Source organism: Bicyclus anynana, chromosome 12 (assembly GCF_947172395.1).
Source record: "Bicyclus anynana chromosome 12, ilBicAnyn1.1, whole genome shotgun sequence".
Classification (NCBI taxonomy): domain Eukaryota; kingdom Metazoa; phylum Arthropoda; class Insecta; order Lepidoptera; family Nymphalidae; genus Bicyclus; species Bicyclus anynana.
Genome location: NC_069094.1, coordinates 4,533,835 through 4,551,952, shown reverse-complemented (window position 1 = coordinate 4,551,952; position 18,118 = coordinate 4,533,835). Strand labels below are relative to the sequence as shown.

Genomic DNA, 18,118 nt, shown 5'->3' with positions numbered 1-18,118 from the left:
CCATTTTGGATCAAATCTTTGTTCTAATTGAAATATTGCTTGAACACTGAAACCAGTCATAACTATTGTAAACAAAATAATTACTGCTTTTCCGTAACTTGTTAAAATTACACGTTTGTATAAATACGCCAAGATCTTCTGGAACATTGTTTCTTCCGTTGATAGCGATATCTCTTTTTTATGTTTGTAACAAAATATGACGCCATTCCGTTTTTCTTTAATTCTGTGAAGATCCAATTTAAACACTGCTACATAAAACGTAACAGAATAACAAAATATAAAAAAAACTCCTACCGCTGCATAAATACAAAATGATTTTAATGATGGTAATATCGTGATAGCGCCGATTAATAATGCTACGATATCTGTAAACGATGTAATCACAATAGATACTCCAGCATGCTTCAACATTAAACCTACCTTAACAATATCACTTTTATGTAAATCTGAAGTTTGAACCATTTTCCAACATGCGTTCATGACAAACATATCATCCACTCCTAATCCCATCAAAAGAAATGGTAAAGACGAATGTACAGGTCCAAACGGTATCCCGAACAAGGAACATACACTAATTGTGGTTATATAGGCCATTCCAACATTCAACAACCCAACGCTACCTAACGTTAACCTAATCTCTAACCAGTTACATCGAGAAACTGCACACACGACGTATATAAACATGAGTATTATGCCAACAAACAATTTATCCATTTCTTGAAACATTGCTTGACCACTCATATCTGCAAAACTTCTACCAGATTCATAATATAATTTAACACCATTTCCAGTAAAGTCCCAATTCTGGGCAACCTTTAAAAATTCATCTTCCCAAAATGCTAGAGGAACAGATACCCATTCCTCAGTCCCCACTAAATTTCCTACTTCATTGAGGTCAACCTGTGACATGTTTACATACATATACCAAGTTAATAAAATTGATTTAGCTGCTATTATTTCCCCGCTTTCGTCCCTAATTACTCCACCTAGCAGTTTCGTGTAGTCCATAGGATGGCCCGTAATTGGGTTTACTTTGATTTTATTAATTTTTTTGACAATTTCGTTTTTCGTAATGTTTTTTAATATGATTCCACTGTTATTCCAAATATCCAATATATTATTCTGAAGACAAGCTATAGGGAATTGACTAATCAAAGCGCAATAAAACCCATCGTCTAACCATAACGATGGGTCTGAGTAGTCTACTTCATATGTGTCATGGTTATGTAGAGAATAACTATTATTTGATTTTAGCGAACCTTCAGATCTAGGTTTCCAATTAGAACTACTTATGGTAACAACAGGCACTTTAAAGCACAGTTCGCTTACAGAGTACTTTTTATTTTCATAATCTATACTAAGTGTATTAACATGGTCGGTAATATTTTTAATAGTACGAATAACAGAAGGATCTAAAACATTATCAGCCGTTATCAGTACATTCTGTATTCTAAATCCTGTCCCAAACTTATCAATATACCAATGGGTGTCATAATAAAAGTCTGAATCTGGGGGTACCCATAAATTCATAGGATTCTTTTCTATGTGAAATGTAAATAGTCCACCGCAGCACAGCAGGACGAAAGTCCATGTCGCCACAATAACCCGCCATGGGTGTCTGGCGACGAATACTCCGAGCGAGAAGAATAGTCTCTCAACAAATGTTACAAAAATCGAAGAAATTTTTTCCCATAATTGTTGAGGAGACGTGATTTTCTTTTTGCTAGGCATAGGTGAAATAGACTATCAGAAACCACAAACTTTATCCTTAGGTCACCTTAACAACACTGTGGTATAAAGGTCCAGTAAATAGTTATTGGGTCACAAAGCATATTGTTAGTTAGAAAAGTTTTTTTTAATAATACTGTTTACCTGAACCGTTTACATTATCGTTTTAAACACTTCTTCACTATCAACACTTTTGTACGAGGGGCAACATGTTATTATATAATTATTATCATTGTAATATTCTAAACACTATTACCACACAGTAGTTTTGTCTGCATGCGAACTGAGAGTCTATTATCGTCAATTTTTCACTTAAAACAGCAGCCTTGCTAGGGTGTTAAGAGTTTACAATTATTATCTCGGTACTCCGTTTCGATGTCAAATTTGAATTGAATTTATTTCAAACGACCCCTGATTACTGGCGGGAAATCGAGAAATTTGATCGTAAGGTAAGACCGAATTTATAAAGTATGGAGACGACCACACACTCGGAAATTCCAAGCACAACACACAGATTAATTTAATAGATACACAACAGTGTGGCGGGTGTGACTGTAGGTGTGAGTGAATGAAATTTGAAATATGAATGAGTAAACAACTGAACAGTCTATAAATATAATCCTTGGTCGTAACAAAGAGTATAAATAATATCTACGTTTTACGGTTTTAGTCGTAAAACTGCTTACGATTGCCAAGGCAATATCGAACCGAACAGAGTAAAAAGCGATCAAATTAGTAGGACTGTGAGTTTATTATTAACTTAGATACATAAATATAGGTGTCAAAGATTATTAACTTGAATGAAAAACATTACATTGGTAACGTAGACAGAGGATCCTATAGATCTGGCATTAGGAGTCTCCCGGTAAGGGACGACAACAAAGTACGTCGATTTCATGGTGTTACCGGTGACGGAAAAATACCCCATATTTTAATACTGGCGTTATTAAAGTAGGCTAAATAAAATAAGATCAATTACAAAAACCCTCTGTTCTAAAACTTGGTATACAGAAAACTCACAGGGTGAATTACTTACAGAAAAAGGTGCAATATCTGAGACCTGGAAGAACTACTGTCAGTAGTTATTTGAAGATCCTCAAGCACACAAATATCTCTCGACAGAACAAAGAGAGAGAGCCACACATATTGAAAGACGAAGTACGATTAGACGACTAAAGAGCGGAAAAGCTACAGGGAGGGACGCTTTAAGGATCGAAACCATCAAAATATCTGGAGAGAATGGTGTTGATATATTTTATACCCTGTGTAGCACTGTCTGGGAAACAGGTACTTGGCCCCAAGAATGGACTCACGTTGTCATTGCCATAAAAAAAGGTTCCACCAAAATATGCAGTAGTACCGTCTAATTGCCTTGATCTCACACGCAAGCAAGATTCTGCTGCATATTTTAAACGAGAGATTGAAGTCTTATTTATCGAAGGAGACTGCTCCTGAGCAAGCTGGCTTTGTAAAAGGAAAGGGTACTCACGGACAGATCTTGATTGTACGCCAAATTATTGAAAAGGCCAGAGAGTTCAACAAGCTAACCTATATTTGCTTTGTCGATTTCTCAAAAGCATTCGACTCAGTACGGTGGCCAGTGCTTTGGGAGACCCTCTTGGCTATGGAAAGACCAAAACATCACGTTCACCTTCTTAGGAGACTATGAAGAACAGCTTCGGTGAGAACAGACGACGTGTTATCGAGTCATTGTAATCCTAGTGCCGGAGTTCGTCAAGATTGCTTCTCATCACCACTTTTGTTCAATATCTATACGGAACTCATTATGAGAATATCACTCGAAAAGTGGTCAGACGGAATTACTATTGGAGGCTATAATTTAGGCAGATTATGACTTTTTTTTGTATGAAATGTGAATTAGTCTGAAGTATTCAGTCATTTTCTGTTGAAAATTGCTGTCATCACTAAATAGTAAATTATACATTTTTTCACAACTCCCTTAGGTATCAAATAAAAAGGGTTGACTTCTAACTAGTAGACAACTATAGATAATTTAAATTAAACATTAGGACACACATAATATCCAAGATGGCTACACAAAATTAAGTAAGAGTAAGTGTGAACTTGTGAAGTGCCAGAGTTCAGACTAATTAGATAAAATTATGGCTTCGGATTTCGGAATTCGAATTTTAATTGAACCCTATTTTTTTAGTCGTCTACCGATTTTAGGTCCAAATCTACCGATTTCGTTAGTCAATGATATGTATTATCTATGTCAAAGATCGTTTGTGATCTTCATCAATCTTCATTTGTCGTCTGGTCGTCTGTGATCAATATCAAATGAAATCAAAAGAAAAAAAAACAAAATAAAAAAAATCCAAAACAAGCATGAACGGTGAACCATGAAGCAAAGGTTTGGGTTGGGACTGGTGATGAATATTGATTTTTAATTTTATTGATAAGTACTTGGAATTAGCAGTGTAAAATATCAAAAAATTTAACAATGAAGTACACTGCAAAATTATTAGACAGCATAAATCGCTGTATGATACCAAAATTATCAAAAAACTATAACGAGAAAACAAAAAGTCACGTCGAGATTGATATTCGTAATAAAAATTTAGATGAGAATTTTGAACGAGTTATAAAATATCTCAAAGATCTAACATTGGTAGGCAATAAAGACGCTTCGACTGTAATATCGTCGTTGTATATTTTATACAAAGAACTGAAATACAACTTTCCGTGGAATAATGATAAACATTATGAATATGCGAGAAAATTGAACTTTTATTTTGAAGTGTTGGGCAATGTGCCTCTGGAAATGGTGCTACGCAGGAAAAGTGCTTTTAATGTACAAGAAATATTTGATAATATATTACAAGTGTGCAACAGTAAATTAACATCACAGGATTTTAAGAAATATCCAGCCCTTGTTGATATATTCTGCATGCTAATAACACACTTAAACGTAAGTACATAGATGTTTGGTTTTGTTGTACATACTCTGATATATTGACTTATTGACATCAAGTCCAATAGATTTGATGAATTTCACTCATTTCTTCAAATACAAAACACTATTCAAATTTAACCCTCCCTCATCAATCAACCCTCCTGCTGCGGTACATTTGAGTGTTCAAGTAACCAGTGTTCAGGGCTCCAGAGTGAGGAACTTCCTCACAATGTATGTGGTCTCCAGAATTACTGCCTTCTGTATCTGACCCTTGATCTAGCATCTAAACGAAAGCTTCTTAAGGTGTTGGTCAAAGCTTTTCACTGATCATTAACTGAAACAACTATCAGAACAATAACATTTAAGTTTTTTTTTTTTTTTTATGTAGTATAGGCTTACGCTTGACCACAATCAAGCCTGATGGAAAGCAATGATGAGGTCTAAGATGAAGCGCGCTTGCCTAGAAGATGCCTATTCACTCTTGCCTTGAAGGTGCACAAATTATACGTGTCAGGAAACACAGACGCCGGAAGGGCATTCCACATTTTGGCAGTTCTTATTAGGAACGTTGACGCAAAAGGTTTCGTGCGGGTTGATTGCACGTTGACAACAAAAGGATGCCATTTTTCACGGCGTCTCACTGTTCTGTGGTAAAATGGGGACGGAGGAACTAGATCGTAAAGTTCCTGTGCACACTCTCCAAAGTATATGCAATAAAAGACATTTAAGTCAAATATTATTGTAATCTTGTGAGCAAGGTCCAAGTATTTTGATACTTTTCCATTTCAGCTTTAACTAGATTAACGTCATGTGGAATAGTAATATTGAGAATTATTGCATGACACACTGATCAATTGTAGACTGTCAACAATATACTGTCAGTGATAATCTTTCAGTCCCAGTAGAGCAATGCACTGCTATTTTCAAGAACTGACACTGAGTCATAGGTATAGTAAGGCATCTCAGAATCAATAAGGCCATACTGAAGAGCAAGGGGTTGGTGGATTATCTTGGCTTCTTGATTATGTCTATGCAAGTATTCAGTTAGCAAAATCAAAACACCTGGACACAATATGCCTGAGGGACTCCCCAGGATGATGACATGCTCAACAGATGTCTAGAGTGCCATCTTCATTATATATTTATGGTAGTTTCTCATCTTTATAACTCATCCATAATTGCACAGAAAAACCCTCTGTTTCCCTAAAAAGGGTACTAAATTCCAACGAACATACAGATAGGCCAGCACATTAATTACTTTATGCTTGAACTTGCTATAGATTTTATTATTAAGTTCCAATAACTCTGATTTTTTTTTTGCAGGAGTACAAAGTTGAACTGAAACCCCAAAAAATATTCCCAATTTTGCTTTTGCTAATTGATGACTACATAACTTCTAATAAAAGAAAAGGATTGTTGGGTTCTATGATGGCATTGCAGAATATGGTATGTTTGTTTTATTAGGTCTTGTGATTGTCTGTAATCTGAATATTAATACCAATCATTAGTAGATGAATTTTGATAGTAAGTAATCCTAATATGTTTGATGAATGTTTGGATGTTCGTTATTCTTGAACACCACAAGTACTGGACCAATTTGGCTAAAATGGGAATGCCCACAGGCCCATACAATGGCGGCCTAGGGAACCCAGGTATACCCCCATATGAAAGTTTATCTGGTTAAATAATTGACTTAATAAAAGTATGTATCTTAAAGAAAAATACATTTTTTTTAACACAAAATGTTTGCTGGGTTACCAAAGCTGCAAAGTAACATTTGAAGCTGTATTATTTTTTTTTTCTGTTTTAAAATTCTACTCTGATGGTAATTCACTTTTAAAACAAAGATAGATTTTACCCTGAATTAACACATAGGCTACTTTTTGTCTTAAAACAAAAATAAAATATTAGTAAAACATACATTTGTGGCTTTTTGAAAAGATGAAGCCTTTTATTTTAGATTTTACGCTTTTGATAGTTATTGTGTTTCTCATTGGGTTTGGTATCTTGTTCATTAGTTAAAGGATCGAAGTTGTGTGGTTCTTTTACCATAGAGATTTTGACCTACTGTCTATAAGTTTACATTCATTAGTTTTCCTAGTCCTAATTATCTGATTTACAATCATAATAAAGCGTATTTAATTTTTTAAGACTTTGCAGTATTTAAAAAACTCACCTTCTCTTTTGCGATGTTCACTTCTAAAATTAAATTAAAATTAGTAATTTTTTTTTCTGTTTTAAAATTCGACTATAAATTGAATCTATCTAATATATAAAATTCTCGTGTCGCGGTGTTCGAACTTGAACTCCTCCGAAACGGCTCGATCGATTTTTGTGATCCTTAGCGTGATTGTCGGCCAGGGTGGAGAATCGGCCAACATCTATTTTTCATCCCCCCAAAATGTTAAGGGTAGTCCACCCCTAAATTTTTTTTTTTATTTTTTAGGCAAAATTTTTTGTTTTTATTTTTTTATGACACAGCATACAAAAATACATACAACCCTAAATTTTCACCCCTCTACGATCAACCCTTATATTTTATTTGTTAATTAAAAACTATAATTTTTTTTGGTAAATTTTTTTTTTATTTTTTGATGACTTACAATAAAAAATCTCATAATACTTTCAATTTTTCACCCCTCTACGATCAACCCCTATTTTTTATTTGTTAATTATAAACTTTAATTTTTTGCCAAAAACCCTAAAATAGCCCTTTTCTTTTTCCCATACAAATGATTTGTAACTAAAACGTAGTCAATTTGAGCTTTATTGTTATTGTATAAAGTTCATATTAATAATAATTAGAAAACGGGGTAGGGGTAGGGGTAGGGGTAGGGTAGTGGTAGGGTAGGGGTAGGGGTAGGGTAGGGGTAGGGTAGCGGTAGTTGAAAGTTTACATCGAGTTTCACGCGGACGAAGTCGCGTGCATCCGCTAGTAGACATATAAATTAAAACTATAGACAATCATGTTTCCTATTAAACCAATCATTAAATAGCATAAAATACATGTTGAATTGTGAATCTACTGTTTTTTGAATTTTCATCTTATTGAGAGAGATTACGAGTATAATATGAAACTTAATTCTAATAGCTATATAAATGTTTTAAGTTGGTTAAAAAGGAGTTTTTGAAATACATCAAGAACTTAAAAGCATTGCATAAGCTATAAGCATCAATCTCCTATTAAAAAGTGGATGCACAATCAGCAACCAAAAAACATCTTCACCAAAAGAGTGCCAAACACAACTTCTTGGCACTAATTCAAGTAGTTGCATTTGCAAATTCAACCTTAGACTCAATCCTTATGGTTGAATTTGCTCTGAATTTGGGATTTTATTGAGTATTGGACTACATTTTCCTAATTTTTAAGTGAAATTTTTTACATGATTGTGCGTCCTTTTATTATAAGGGGTCAATGATTAGATAGCATAAAATACATGTTTTACAATTGTGAACCTCCTGTTTTTGAATTTTTTTTCTTATTGGAAAAGAATATGAGTATATTAGGAAAGTTAAGCTAACTTATTCTAGTAGCTATACATATAAATGTTTTAAGTTAGTTAAAAAGAAGTTTTTGAAATACATCAAGAACTTGGAAGCTTTGCATAAGTTGTAAGCTTAATTTTTGTAGTATGAGAGTAATAATGAAGAGCCCACTGATTACCTCCTTCACATTTACCAACAGAAACAAAAGGACTTCGATGGTGGAAATTATTATGAAGTACTTTACAGAAGCTTGAAAAGAACATTTTCGGAAAAGGATTTCAAGATCACATTATCCACCCATGAATGTCTTATAGAATTGTGTAGAATATTTCCTAAAGACGTCAAGGTAAGATTTTTAAACCACAAATATAGTACTTGGGCTCTTCATGTTGACCAACACTGTGGAGAATAATTTATTATGGAAATGTTTTGGAACACCAAAACAATATTTGGGAGGTGGGAGGCTTCTGTTGTAACTGGTTACCACCCTATCAGCAACGACTTAGTATTCCGGTACGAGTTAGTGTGCTTCCATCTTAGATGACATCATCACTTACCATCAGGTGATACTTGTAATCAGGGGTAATTGTTTAAAAAAAATTATAGCTAACATATTGAACATTGAACATTATTAACATTATGTGAACATTGGTTGATATTGATTTGATTGTAACTTATTGCTCATCATCATCATTAACAACCCAACAACCTCTGCCTCAGATTCTGGAGGGTGTGGGTTCGAATCTGGTCCAGGGCATGCACCTCCAACTTTTCAGTTGTGTGCATTTTAAGAATTTAAATATCACATGTCAACAAACGGTAAAGGAAAAACTCGTGAGGAAACCTGCATACCAGAGAATTTTCTTAATTCTCTATGTGTGTGAAGTCTGCCAATCAGCAATCGAGATCAGCAATGAGCAGAATATGGGTTAATAATGATGATGATGAATTATTATTCATATTTCAGCAAGAGAAACTGGACGATATGTATTCTGGGCTCCTAAACGAGATAGCCATTGAGTCAAACATACACAGGAAAACTCAATGCTTCAAATTTTTGAGATTTCTTTTAACTGCACATGGACTGAACTGTGTCAGAAGTAACACTTTCAAGGAGATTATGTACGATTCTTTGGAGCTGTGTACAAATGAAGTAGTTGCCAAGGAGTTATTAATGTTTGTCCTAGCGGTAAGATTTGATTTTATTAGTACTCTACGCTAGCTTTATAGTTGTTTTTGCCAGACTGTAACAGAAGGGATGGTTTTTTGCCAGACTGTATGGGAGAAGGGATGGTTTTGTCTTCAATAGTCTTTTTTTAAAGAAGATTTGCCATATGTTTTTAAATATGACCAATATTCGCATTCTGCTGCAGTTTTATTATAATATAGATATAACTTTGACTCCCAAAAAAATCACAATAATTTGTTTGTTTCCAGTGTCTTGATGAATGGGTTGTACAATGCTGGTGCGTCTGGCAACTTTCTACTGACTACAAAATGATCTCTGTCCTATTAAAAGTTCTTTACACCTGCAAAGTAGAACAGCATGCTGATACCATTCAGAGTCTTATTATAATTCTTATTTGTTTAAATAAAGAAAGTGATAAAAAACTTCTTGTTGCAAATTTAGATAAAGCCAAATTTTTGGATGATAAAGTTTTTAAGTTTAGGATAGAAAAAATAAAACTAATACTTACTAAAGTGAAATTTTAATGTATATTGAAAATAAATGTATTTAATAATAATATATTGTCACTTAATCACAGTATTAGATCCTTAAATAAAATGTTTCGAAATCACGGTTTTTTTTTGCGAATCCTTAATAATAATTGGAAATATATTCATTTAAAAAAAACTTCTTGTTGCTAATTTTTATAAAGCCAAATCTTTGGATGATATGATAAAGTTTTCAAGTTTAGTATAGAAAAAATAAAATGAATACCTACTAAAATAAAATTTTAACAGTAACATGTATTATAAAAAAATATATACATATGTATATGGAATAATATATTGTCAATAGATCCTTAAATAATGTTTTGCAATCACAGTTTTTTTTTTGTTTTTAATAGTTGGATATATTTGTTCATTTTAAATTAAGTATAATTTCTATTATTCATTTTTAATTTTATACAAAATATCACAAACCTCAACAATAGATGGCCTACTTTTTCTGTTATGTTCCAAACACATTTTGGCCAAATTATAAATGTGGTCAGCTTTAACCCAAATATTAACAATGTTATCCAGTAATGGAGTTAGATCGTCATTCACTGAATTCTCTTCAACATAATGCTTTATATTAATTATTTCTCCATCATTTTCGACAATTGGTTTCAATCCGGTCAGTAATTCCAAAATTACAATTCCAAAACTGAAAATATCAATCTTTTGTGTGATAGTGCCATGTATGCCCTCTGGTGCCATGTATGCTGAGGTCCCCATTGGGTATGTTGTAACAAATGTTGAATCATATTGTTTAGCCAAACCAAAGTCACACAGCTGAAACAAATAGTAAAAGCAAATTAATAGAATTCTAACATTGCATGCACATATTTTATCGAATTCGTAGTATTCTAGAACACGCTGCCTCAGCTTCAAACCCGCACTATAAAACTCACACAGATAGAATAGAGCGAGTTCAGCGTTCCTTCACAAGGGATCTGGCTTACAAAGATTATACATGCAAGTATAATGCTGAATGAAGAGGTCCATAGTCTAAATAGTCATAGCTGATAAGAGGCAATTAGGGAGATTTCGTGTTAGTTTTATTAAATAAATTAGTATATTACCTTTGGTATACAATCTCTTGTCAATAGTATATTGGCAGTTTTAACATCACCATGAACAAAATGCTTTGTAGAGTTTTGGGAATCTGTTTCACCGACCACATCTAAAATTGAACTGCCTTTACTTTGTAAAGGTTTGTCACTGGTATGTAAATATTTCAAACCTTCAGCTGTACCTATCATTATATTGATTCTTTGAATTTCATCTGCAATAATTTTGGCCTCAATGTTTTGTTGTAAAGATCCTCCATCAATATATTCACAAACAATGCAAGGAGCCGGTCCGTTCATTGAGTAACCCCATATTGGAACTATATTATTATGTCGGAACTGTGATAAATATTTCACTTCTGCATTAAATATTCTCATTGCAATCTCAGGTCTGCGGTGTATTGCTAAGTGGCTGTGCGCCTTTTTGACAGCTAGCATTCCATAGTTTGAGTCTTTACCCACAAACACATCTCCGAAACCTCCGCTACCTATTCTGCCTTTTAAGCCATCAATGGGATTGTTGATTAGTAAATCAGAAAAGTTTCCTGTAATATATTCTAATGCACCATAGTCAAAATGAATCAAATTAGTATCTTGAAGTATAGCACTGTCTATGCCTGTAGTAATGTTGATATTCGGAAAGGAGGTCTGATACGCTTCAGGATAATGTGTGGCAACATTTGCATTACTCTGTAAGTTAGTCAATTTTGAACTTGTGTCAGATGATTCTATTGTAGAGGTGGATGTTGTAGATTGTTGACTGTTTCTTGCATTTCTGAGCATAGCCTCAAAGTCGGGTAAATTCATTGATTCTTGAGTATACTCGTCTTTTGGAAACTCCATAAGGTCACTTGCAGATTTCATTTCAACTGTTGTTTTGTTGCCAAACGACCGTTGCTGAGTCTCTGCGGTGATCTCTTTACTGCTTCTGGGGAATTTGATCATGTCACTTACTGATTTCATCTGCCTTGTAGATCCATTGCACAGTGGATCTGAATTTTTCACAGCTGTGGTCATATCATTTAGTCTTTGTTCTGCGCTCACTTCATTGAGGATTTCTGTTACATTGATAGGAACAGGTACAGCTGGACCATAGTTGGGACGAACTGGCAAAGATTCTATGGAAGATCAAAAAAGAAAATAAATAACAATCAACTTCAGCATGAGTGACGACCTCTGTTGTACAGTGGCACGCGCGGCGGATTTACAAGACAGGAGTCCTTGGTACCATCCCCAGCAAGGCCAGTTTAGGTTGTCATAATTGTCAAATTCAAAATTCAAAATCAAAAGGGGTGTGGACTTATATCTTACTCCTAACAAATTAGCCCGGTTCAATCTTAGATTGCATCATCACTTACCATCAGGTGAGACTGTAGTCAACGCCTAACTTGTAAAGAATAAAAAAAAAGAAAAAAAGGAGTGAATTTATGCCTTTGCACATAGATAGATATGATTATACATAACATTATAATGATAGATTGGAGGGTGTTGTTTACTGTATCTATACTAATATTATAAAGAGGTAAAGTTTGTAAGTTTGTCACATTTTTTAAATGGGGTAATCTTCGGAACTACTGGTCCGATTTCAAAAATTCTTTCACCAGTAGAATGCTACATTATCGGGGAGTGCTATAGGCTATATTTTATATTAGTATGATATATATTCGCCGAGTTGACACAGTTTTTGTCATACAGGTCGGACCGAAAATCCTCTTATGCAGACTTATTCGCATGCGCTGCCTTAACCATTGTGTAAAATTGAAATTAATGTATGGAGGCTTTATGTATCTTTAAAAGTTCTACAAAAAAGTCCGCGACACCATATATCTATCTTCTATATATTAGCAGATATAGTACCTTTTGTGTTTTAAAAATTATAAATTGTATATACTTAGGTTTGCGTCATTATTTATGCTACTTAACTTAAATCCTTATCAAAATAAATTATTTAATAATCACAAGGATATTATGGAGATAATATTTGCCCTTTATAGTATGTTAATTAGTTAAATAGTTTCGGAGATAATACAAAATTTCTAAAAGACGCAGAAATTCCGCTACATGACGCCCCGCGCTTTCAATTACGTAGTTCCCGTTCCTGTGTGAATATGGGAATCAAACATAGCCTATGACACTCGCAAATAACGTAGCTTTCTATTGGTAAAACAAACTTTCAAATCGGTCCAGTAGATCCAAAGATTATAATTTTAGCATAGAAGTCTCTATTTTCCTTTGTCATCGCACCACGCTCATAGGACTGGACCGATTTTGCTAAGAGTAGGGGTAAGGTAGGGAAGGTATAGGGTAGGGTAGGGTAGGGTATAGGTAGGGTAGGGGTAGGGTGGGGTAGGGCAGGGTAGGGGAGTGTATGCCTAGGTTAGGGGTAGGGTAGGGGTAGGGCCTACCCCTATCCTAGGGGTAGGGAAAGGGAAGATTACGGGTAGGGTAGGGTACGGGTAGGGTAGGGGTAGGATGGGTACGGGTAGGGTAGGAGTAGGGTAGATGTAGGAGATCGATACTAAAGCCTATTTTCTATTTTTTGTCTGTCTGTTTGCCTTTTTTTTGACCGGGCATCACGCTGAAACTGCAGAATGAATTCAAATGATACTAAGACGATTTGAGACCATAATACGTAGAAGGATAATAAGATACTTTTTGTCGCGAAAACAAAATCAGAAATGGGTGAAGTAGGGGTAGAGAGTTTGTACGGAAAGTCCTTAATTTTTCTAGGTACATTTGTAAATGTAAAATGATAAGTGGACTATTTATTAGGTATAAGTTATAAAACTTGCAAAATATAATGTGAAATAGGGGTTGAAAGTTGACATCGATTTTCACGCGGACGAAGTCGCGGGCGTCGGCTAGTACTGTATACAGAACAATTCTACCTATGTCCACCTTCTCTAGCCCAACTGTGTGTGTGAATTTATTTTTAACACAATATTAATTGACTATCTATATTACAGCCCTACTTAATGTGTACTGTTTACCAACAAACAAATTGAAAATGAGGGTATTAATCACTAGTAATTTCACACCTAATAATAATTATAACTAACTTGTTCTTAAATTCATGAAATCAATAATACTTAAGGATTGTCAACAAAATAACCAGTTTTGTTTTGGCTAAGCCAAACATACTGCATACAAACCAATACAAACAAGATGACACAAACATAATATGATTCAGAAAATGTTTTTAAAATATACATACCATTCAATATTCTAGCAATTTCATCTGCAGCTCTGAAAATTTGAGCTTTGATTAATATTTCCTTCAATGTGCTGAGAGTGGGTCTGACTCTGCCTGATGTACTCCACTCGTCCATTAGGATCTCAGTGCATTTCTGATTGGTTGCTTTAGCATGTTCCTCTATCATTCTGTAAGTACAGCAATATAATGTAATCAGATATGAGATATAACAACCATTAGCAATTTTCAATACAGCATTAATCTGTGTTCCTTTTATGTAAAAACTAAAATTTTTGACTGCTAGTGCTTGACCACAATCTCACCTGATGGTGAATGTAGATGTGGCCTAAAGTGAAACATGCTTGACCTGAGCACTGTCTTCTTAAAGACTAGGCAGTAATAATTAGCAAACACTGACTTCCGGAGAGTTGCATACCATAGCCATGCATATAAAAACAAAGAAACAAATAGCTTTGTACAAGTTCTGGGGATTTCCTTGAAATAGAGTTGGAAATATTTCCAGTCTTGCAGTCAGATGGTAAAATGGTGACAGTGGTACAAGCTCAAAATAAAAATTAATTAAGCTTGGAGTCCATGGTATAACACAGTTGTGTGTAGATACTTCATAGATGTAGAAATGAACTCAAGACTGTTTAGTATAATCTGTATTTATAGTTGTCGTCGTTATCAGCCCATATACGGCTCACTGCTGAGCTCGAGTCTCCTCTCAGAATGAGAGGGGTTAGGCCAATAGTCCACCACGCTGGCCCAATGCGGATTAGCAGACTTCACACACGCAGAGAATTAAGAAATTCTCTGGTATGCAGGTTTCCTCACGATGTTTTCCTTCACCGACTGAGACACATGATATTTAATTTCTTAAAATGCACACAACTGAAAAGTTGGAGGTGCATGCCCCGGACCAGATTCGAACTCACACCCTCCGAAATCGGAGGCAGAGGTCATATCCACTGGGCTATCACGGCTCTTATAGTATGTATAGTGCATATAGTTATTAACTTTGTGCATGCCACTGGTAATACACAGTACACTCCAGTGTGAGTGCCTTAGAGCTTATTCATTAATTTTTTTTAATTGTTTGTCATTATGAAAAATATCATTGAAGTAGTGAGCTAAGTCTGACTAAGCTATAAATCTCAAAAACTGTTAAAATTAGACTGATTGCAATGATTAAATAAAGTTTTACGTACCTACATAGAAACTTGTTTATAGAATTATTGAAAAAGGCTTTGCGTGTTACTCATTACTCACCGCATTTGCTCATTATTGTATTTCGGTTCAAACTCTTCACTTTGTAAGCTTTTTGGTATGATAGACATAACTTTTTTCCAATCATTGTTGATTTCCAAAATGTTAACAACATTGCACAGTGCATCTGCGGGGAGTTTCCGAAGTTCTACGTTCTTGTACATTGCAATTAACAGAGCAACTTTACGTATAAAAGTACAGTTACAGTATCTTCTATAAATGAACAAGTACGTGATACGTCTACTCTACACATACAAGATAATGAAAAAAACGGGAAAAACAACACCTAATTTAGCATACGCTCTCAGTGACCTAAGATAACTCTTGTGGGTTTTAGAACTTCATATCGCAGTTATGCCAAATGAGCTAATTAATTAAAATAGTAATATTCATACGAAATGAAGCAAATAATAATAAATTGTACTAAACTAAGTACTTGGATGTTTTGTATTTTCATAGATAATATTTTCTCTATTCCTCTTTATTGACATTGACATTTGACACAGCAGGTATCTATTAGTTTGTGCACAGCAGAGTCAAAGAGTTTTCCACAGATTTGGGTCAATGAAAAAAGATTATGGCGGAACGGCCCTAAGTTTCGCACTTGTGTATCTAAAAATTATACATTTTTAGTTAAACAAGTGCGATGAAAATATGAACCTTAGGAGTAAAAATATGCTTGTCTCATTCTCACCTACGTTGTTTTTAAAATGCTATAGCATATATAATGAAGCACGTAAGCGCCATTTAGAGGAATAATTTACTCATGTGAAACTTCTGTGTCCATCCGATTGTTTTTTGACGTATTTTTTTATTTGGTGTTTCTGGTGATTCTGCTTTTAGAAAGTGCAAACTTAAATATATCTGCTGGTAGATAGGTATTAACGCAGAATAAAGATGAGCCAGAATGAGTCTTTACAAGCCGGTAAAAACCCATAAAAAAACATTCGTCATACGTTTTCTTGATATCCACATATACAAACTGTTTTTATAATTTATATTTCAAAATTTAGCACTAATAACATCTACGTAAATTAATATAATAATAATAATAATAATAAAATTGTAATTATGACACCTGCCACCCGTCGGGAATGACATGTTTTTTTTCACTCAACTAAATATAATTTTAATAATTTAAAGAAATACAATAAATAATTCAAATAAAATAGAAATTATCATCAATATCACAAGTGAATAATACAATGAACCCAAATAAGAGAAAACATGCGACGTGGAGGCGGCAGAACGAGCGCACAAATCAAGAACTATGAATCGTCGTCATCATCGCCGTCGTCGCCGGAGGAATTTAAAACCCCGCCAACATCTGCGGGGGATGTGACACCCACTCCGGTTTGGAGGACTCATCGGGGTGTCACCACACGGCGGCGGCAACAACAACAGCAACAATACCAGCAGCAGAGTGACGACGATATACTACCGGAGAGCTTGGGGCAAGTGGAGCTGCGGGCTCCAGTGAGTGCTCCCGCTACCGGTGGTATAGTGCGCCGCATGAGATGGTCTCGTCCACTCAATGAGAGCGTCATGCGTGCGTACTATGGGGCAACAGTGGGGGGAACTAACCTTACTGCGTACCGGTCAAGGATGTTGTCTATGTTTCAGACTCTTGAGCCAACAGTGACCGTGACTGCGCAGCGACTATCGGATCAGGTGCAACTATTATTGTTCCGATAGTTGTTTCAGTCAATGGTCTTATAGCGAAAAGCTTCGACCAACACCTTAAGAAGCTTTCGCTTAACTGTTGGATCAAGAGTCGGATACAAAAGGCAGTGATTCTTGAGACGGCGCGTATTGTGAGGAGGTTCCTCACTCTGGAGCCCTGACCACCGGTTGCTTGGACACTCAAATGTCCCGCAGCGGGAGGGTGAATTTTTTTTTTATAAATTTTTAATAATGTTTTGTATTTTATACTTATATTGTTAAAAATTTAAAAAAAAAAGAAGTAATAAATAAATGAGAGAAAAAAAAATAATAATAAATAATTACCAATAAAAAATACTCCATCTTCAACATCCATCTATTTCTTTAGTTTTTGTGAAAAGTTTTTAAAATATTTAAAAACGTATGACGCCATTTTTCTTGAATAATATTTAAAATTACTGATGCGTAGAGGTGAGTCGTACTCGCTAAAACGCGTACTGAGTCTTACGAGTACGAGTACGCCGAGAGACGCGCTCCAAAGACTAGCTCCACGAGTATTTAGAAGTACGAGCCATTAGGACCTATAGATACGTACTCCTAAATACTCAGTGGCCAGCGATTTTACATCATATTATCTGATAGTAAGCGTACATTAATTTCAACCGAGTTCTACACAGTCATTTGGACTAGTGGTATGTACGCAAGGTGCGATGAACTGAGGATCCGAGTTCGATCCCGGGTAACAGTAAATCATTTTTGTCTTTTTATTTTGTTTTTCTCAATTGGTTTCTTCAACTATTTTTGGTTTTTGTAATCCAAAAAAAAAAAAAATTTGCTTAAAAAAAAAATATTTCAAAATTTCAATTTAATTTTATTATTTAGTTATTTCTTTTAATATTACCTCATGATACTGTCGGGTTACATTAACTTGTTACCTTAGCGGATAAATAATCATACTAAAACATTATATGATCACATTATGTTTTTAAAATAAGGATTAAAATCAGGGACTCACTCACGCATGCTTCAGAACGATGTTTGGAGTATTAAGTGTATACTGCGTTAAAAATTCGGTCTTATGTT

At 34.7% G+C, this 18,118-nt stretch overlaps 2 protein-coding genes across 2 annotated transcripts; one reads left to right on the top strand and one right to left on the bottom strand.

Annotated features, from left to right (window-relative positions):
* The first annotated feature begins 4,002 nt into the window (after positions 1–4,002).
* On the top strand, positions 4,003–9,930 carry LOC112048495 (uncharacterized). Its single transcript, XM_024086025.2, has 5 exons — positions 4,003–4,660; positions 5,969–6,091; positions 8,331–8,477; positions 9,099–9,320; positions 9,569–9,930. The coding sequence occupies exons 1-5, from the start codon at positions 4,193–4,195 to the stop codon at positions 9,842–9,844; spliced, it is 1,236 nt and encodes a 411-aa protein (XP_023941793.1). The 5' UTR covers positions 4,003–4,192; the 3' UTR covers positions 9,845–9,930.
* Positions 9,825–15,850, bottom strand: LOC112048494 (uncharacterized). The gene is made up of 4 exons (XM_024086023.2): positions 15,377–15,850; positions 14,126–14,292; positions 10,924–12,029; positions 9,825–10,633 (listed from the first exon to the last, which is right to left on the bottom strand). Exons 1-4 carry the CDS (start codon positions 15,535–15,537, stop codon positions 10,244–10,246), a joined length of 1,824 nt encoding a protein of 607 aa, XP_023941791.1. The 5' UTR covers positions 15,538–15,850; the 3' UTR covers positions 9,825–10,243.
* Positions 15,851–18,118: the final 2,268 nt, after the last annotated feature.

Excerpts from the sequence above, each read along its gene's own strand:
- LOC112048494 (XM_024086023.2), bottom strand. The coding sequence starts at position 15,537 with ATGTACAAGAACGTAGAACTTCGGAAACTCCCCGCAGATGCACTGTGC. Across the intron at positions 12,030-14,125 it reads AATTGCTAGAATATTGAATG|AATCTTTGCCAGTTCGTCCC; the intron begins GTATGTATATTT and ends GATCTTCCATAG. Across the intron at positions 10,634-10,923 it reads CAAGAGATTGTATACCAAAG|CTGTGTGACTTTGGTTTGGC; the intron begins GTAATATACTAA and ends TATTTGTTTCAG.
- LOC112048495 (XM_024086025.2), top strand. The coding sequence starts at position 4,193 with ATGAAGTACACTGCAAAATTATTAGACAGCATAAATCGCTGTATGATA. Across the intron at positions 4,661-5,968 it reads TGCTAATAACACACTTAAAC|GAGTACAAAGTTGAACTGAA; the intron begins GTAAGTACATAG and ends TTTTTTTTGCAG. Across the intron at positions 6,092-8,330 it reads TGATGGCATTGCAGAATATG|AAACAAAAGGACTTCGATGG; the intron begins GTATGTTTGTTT and ends ATTTACCAACAG.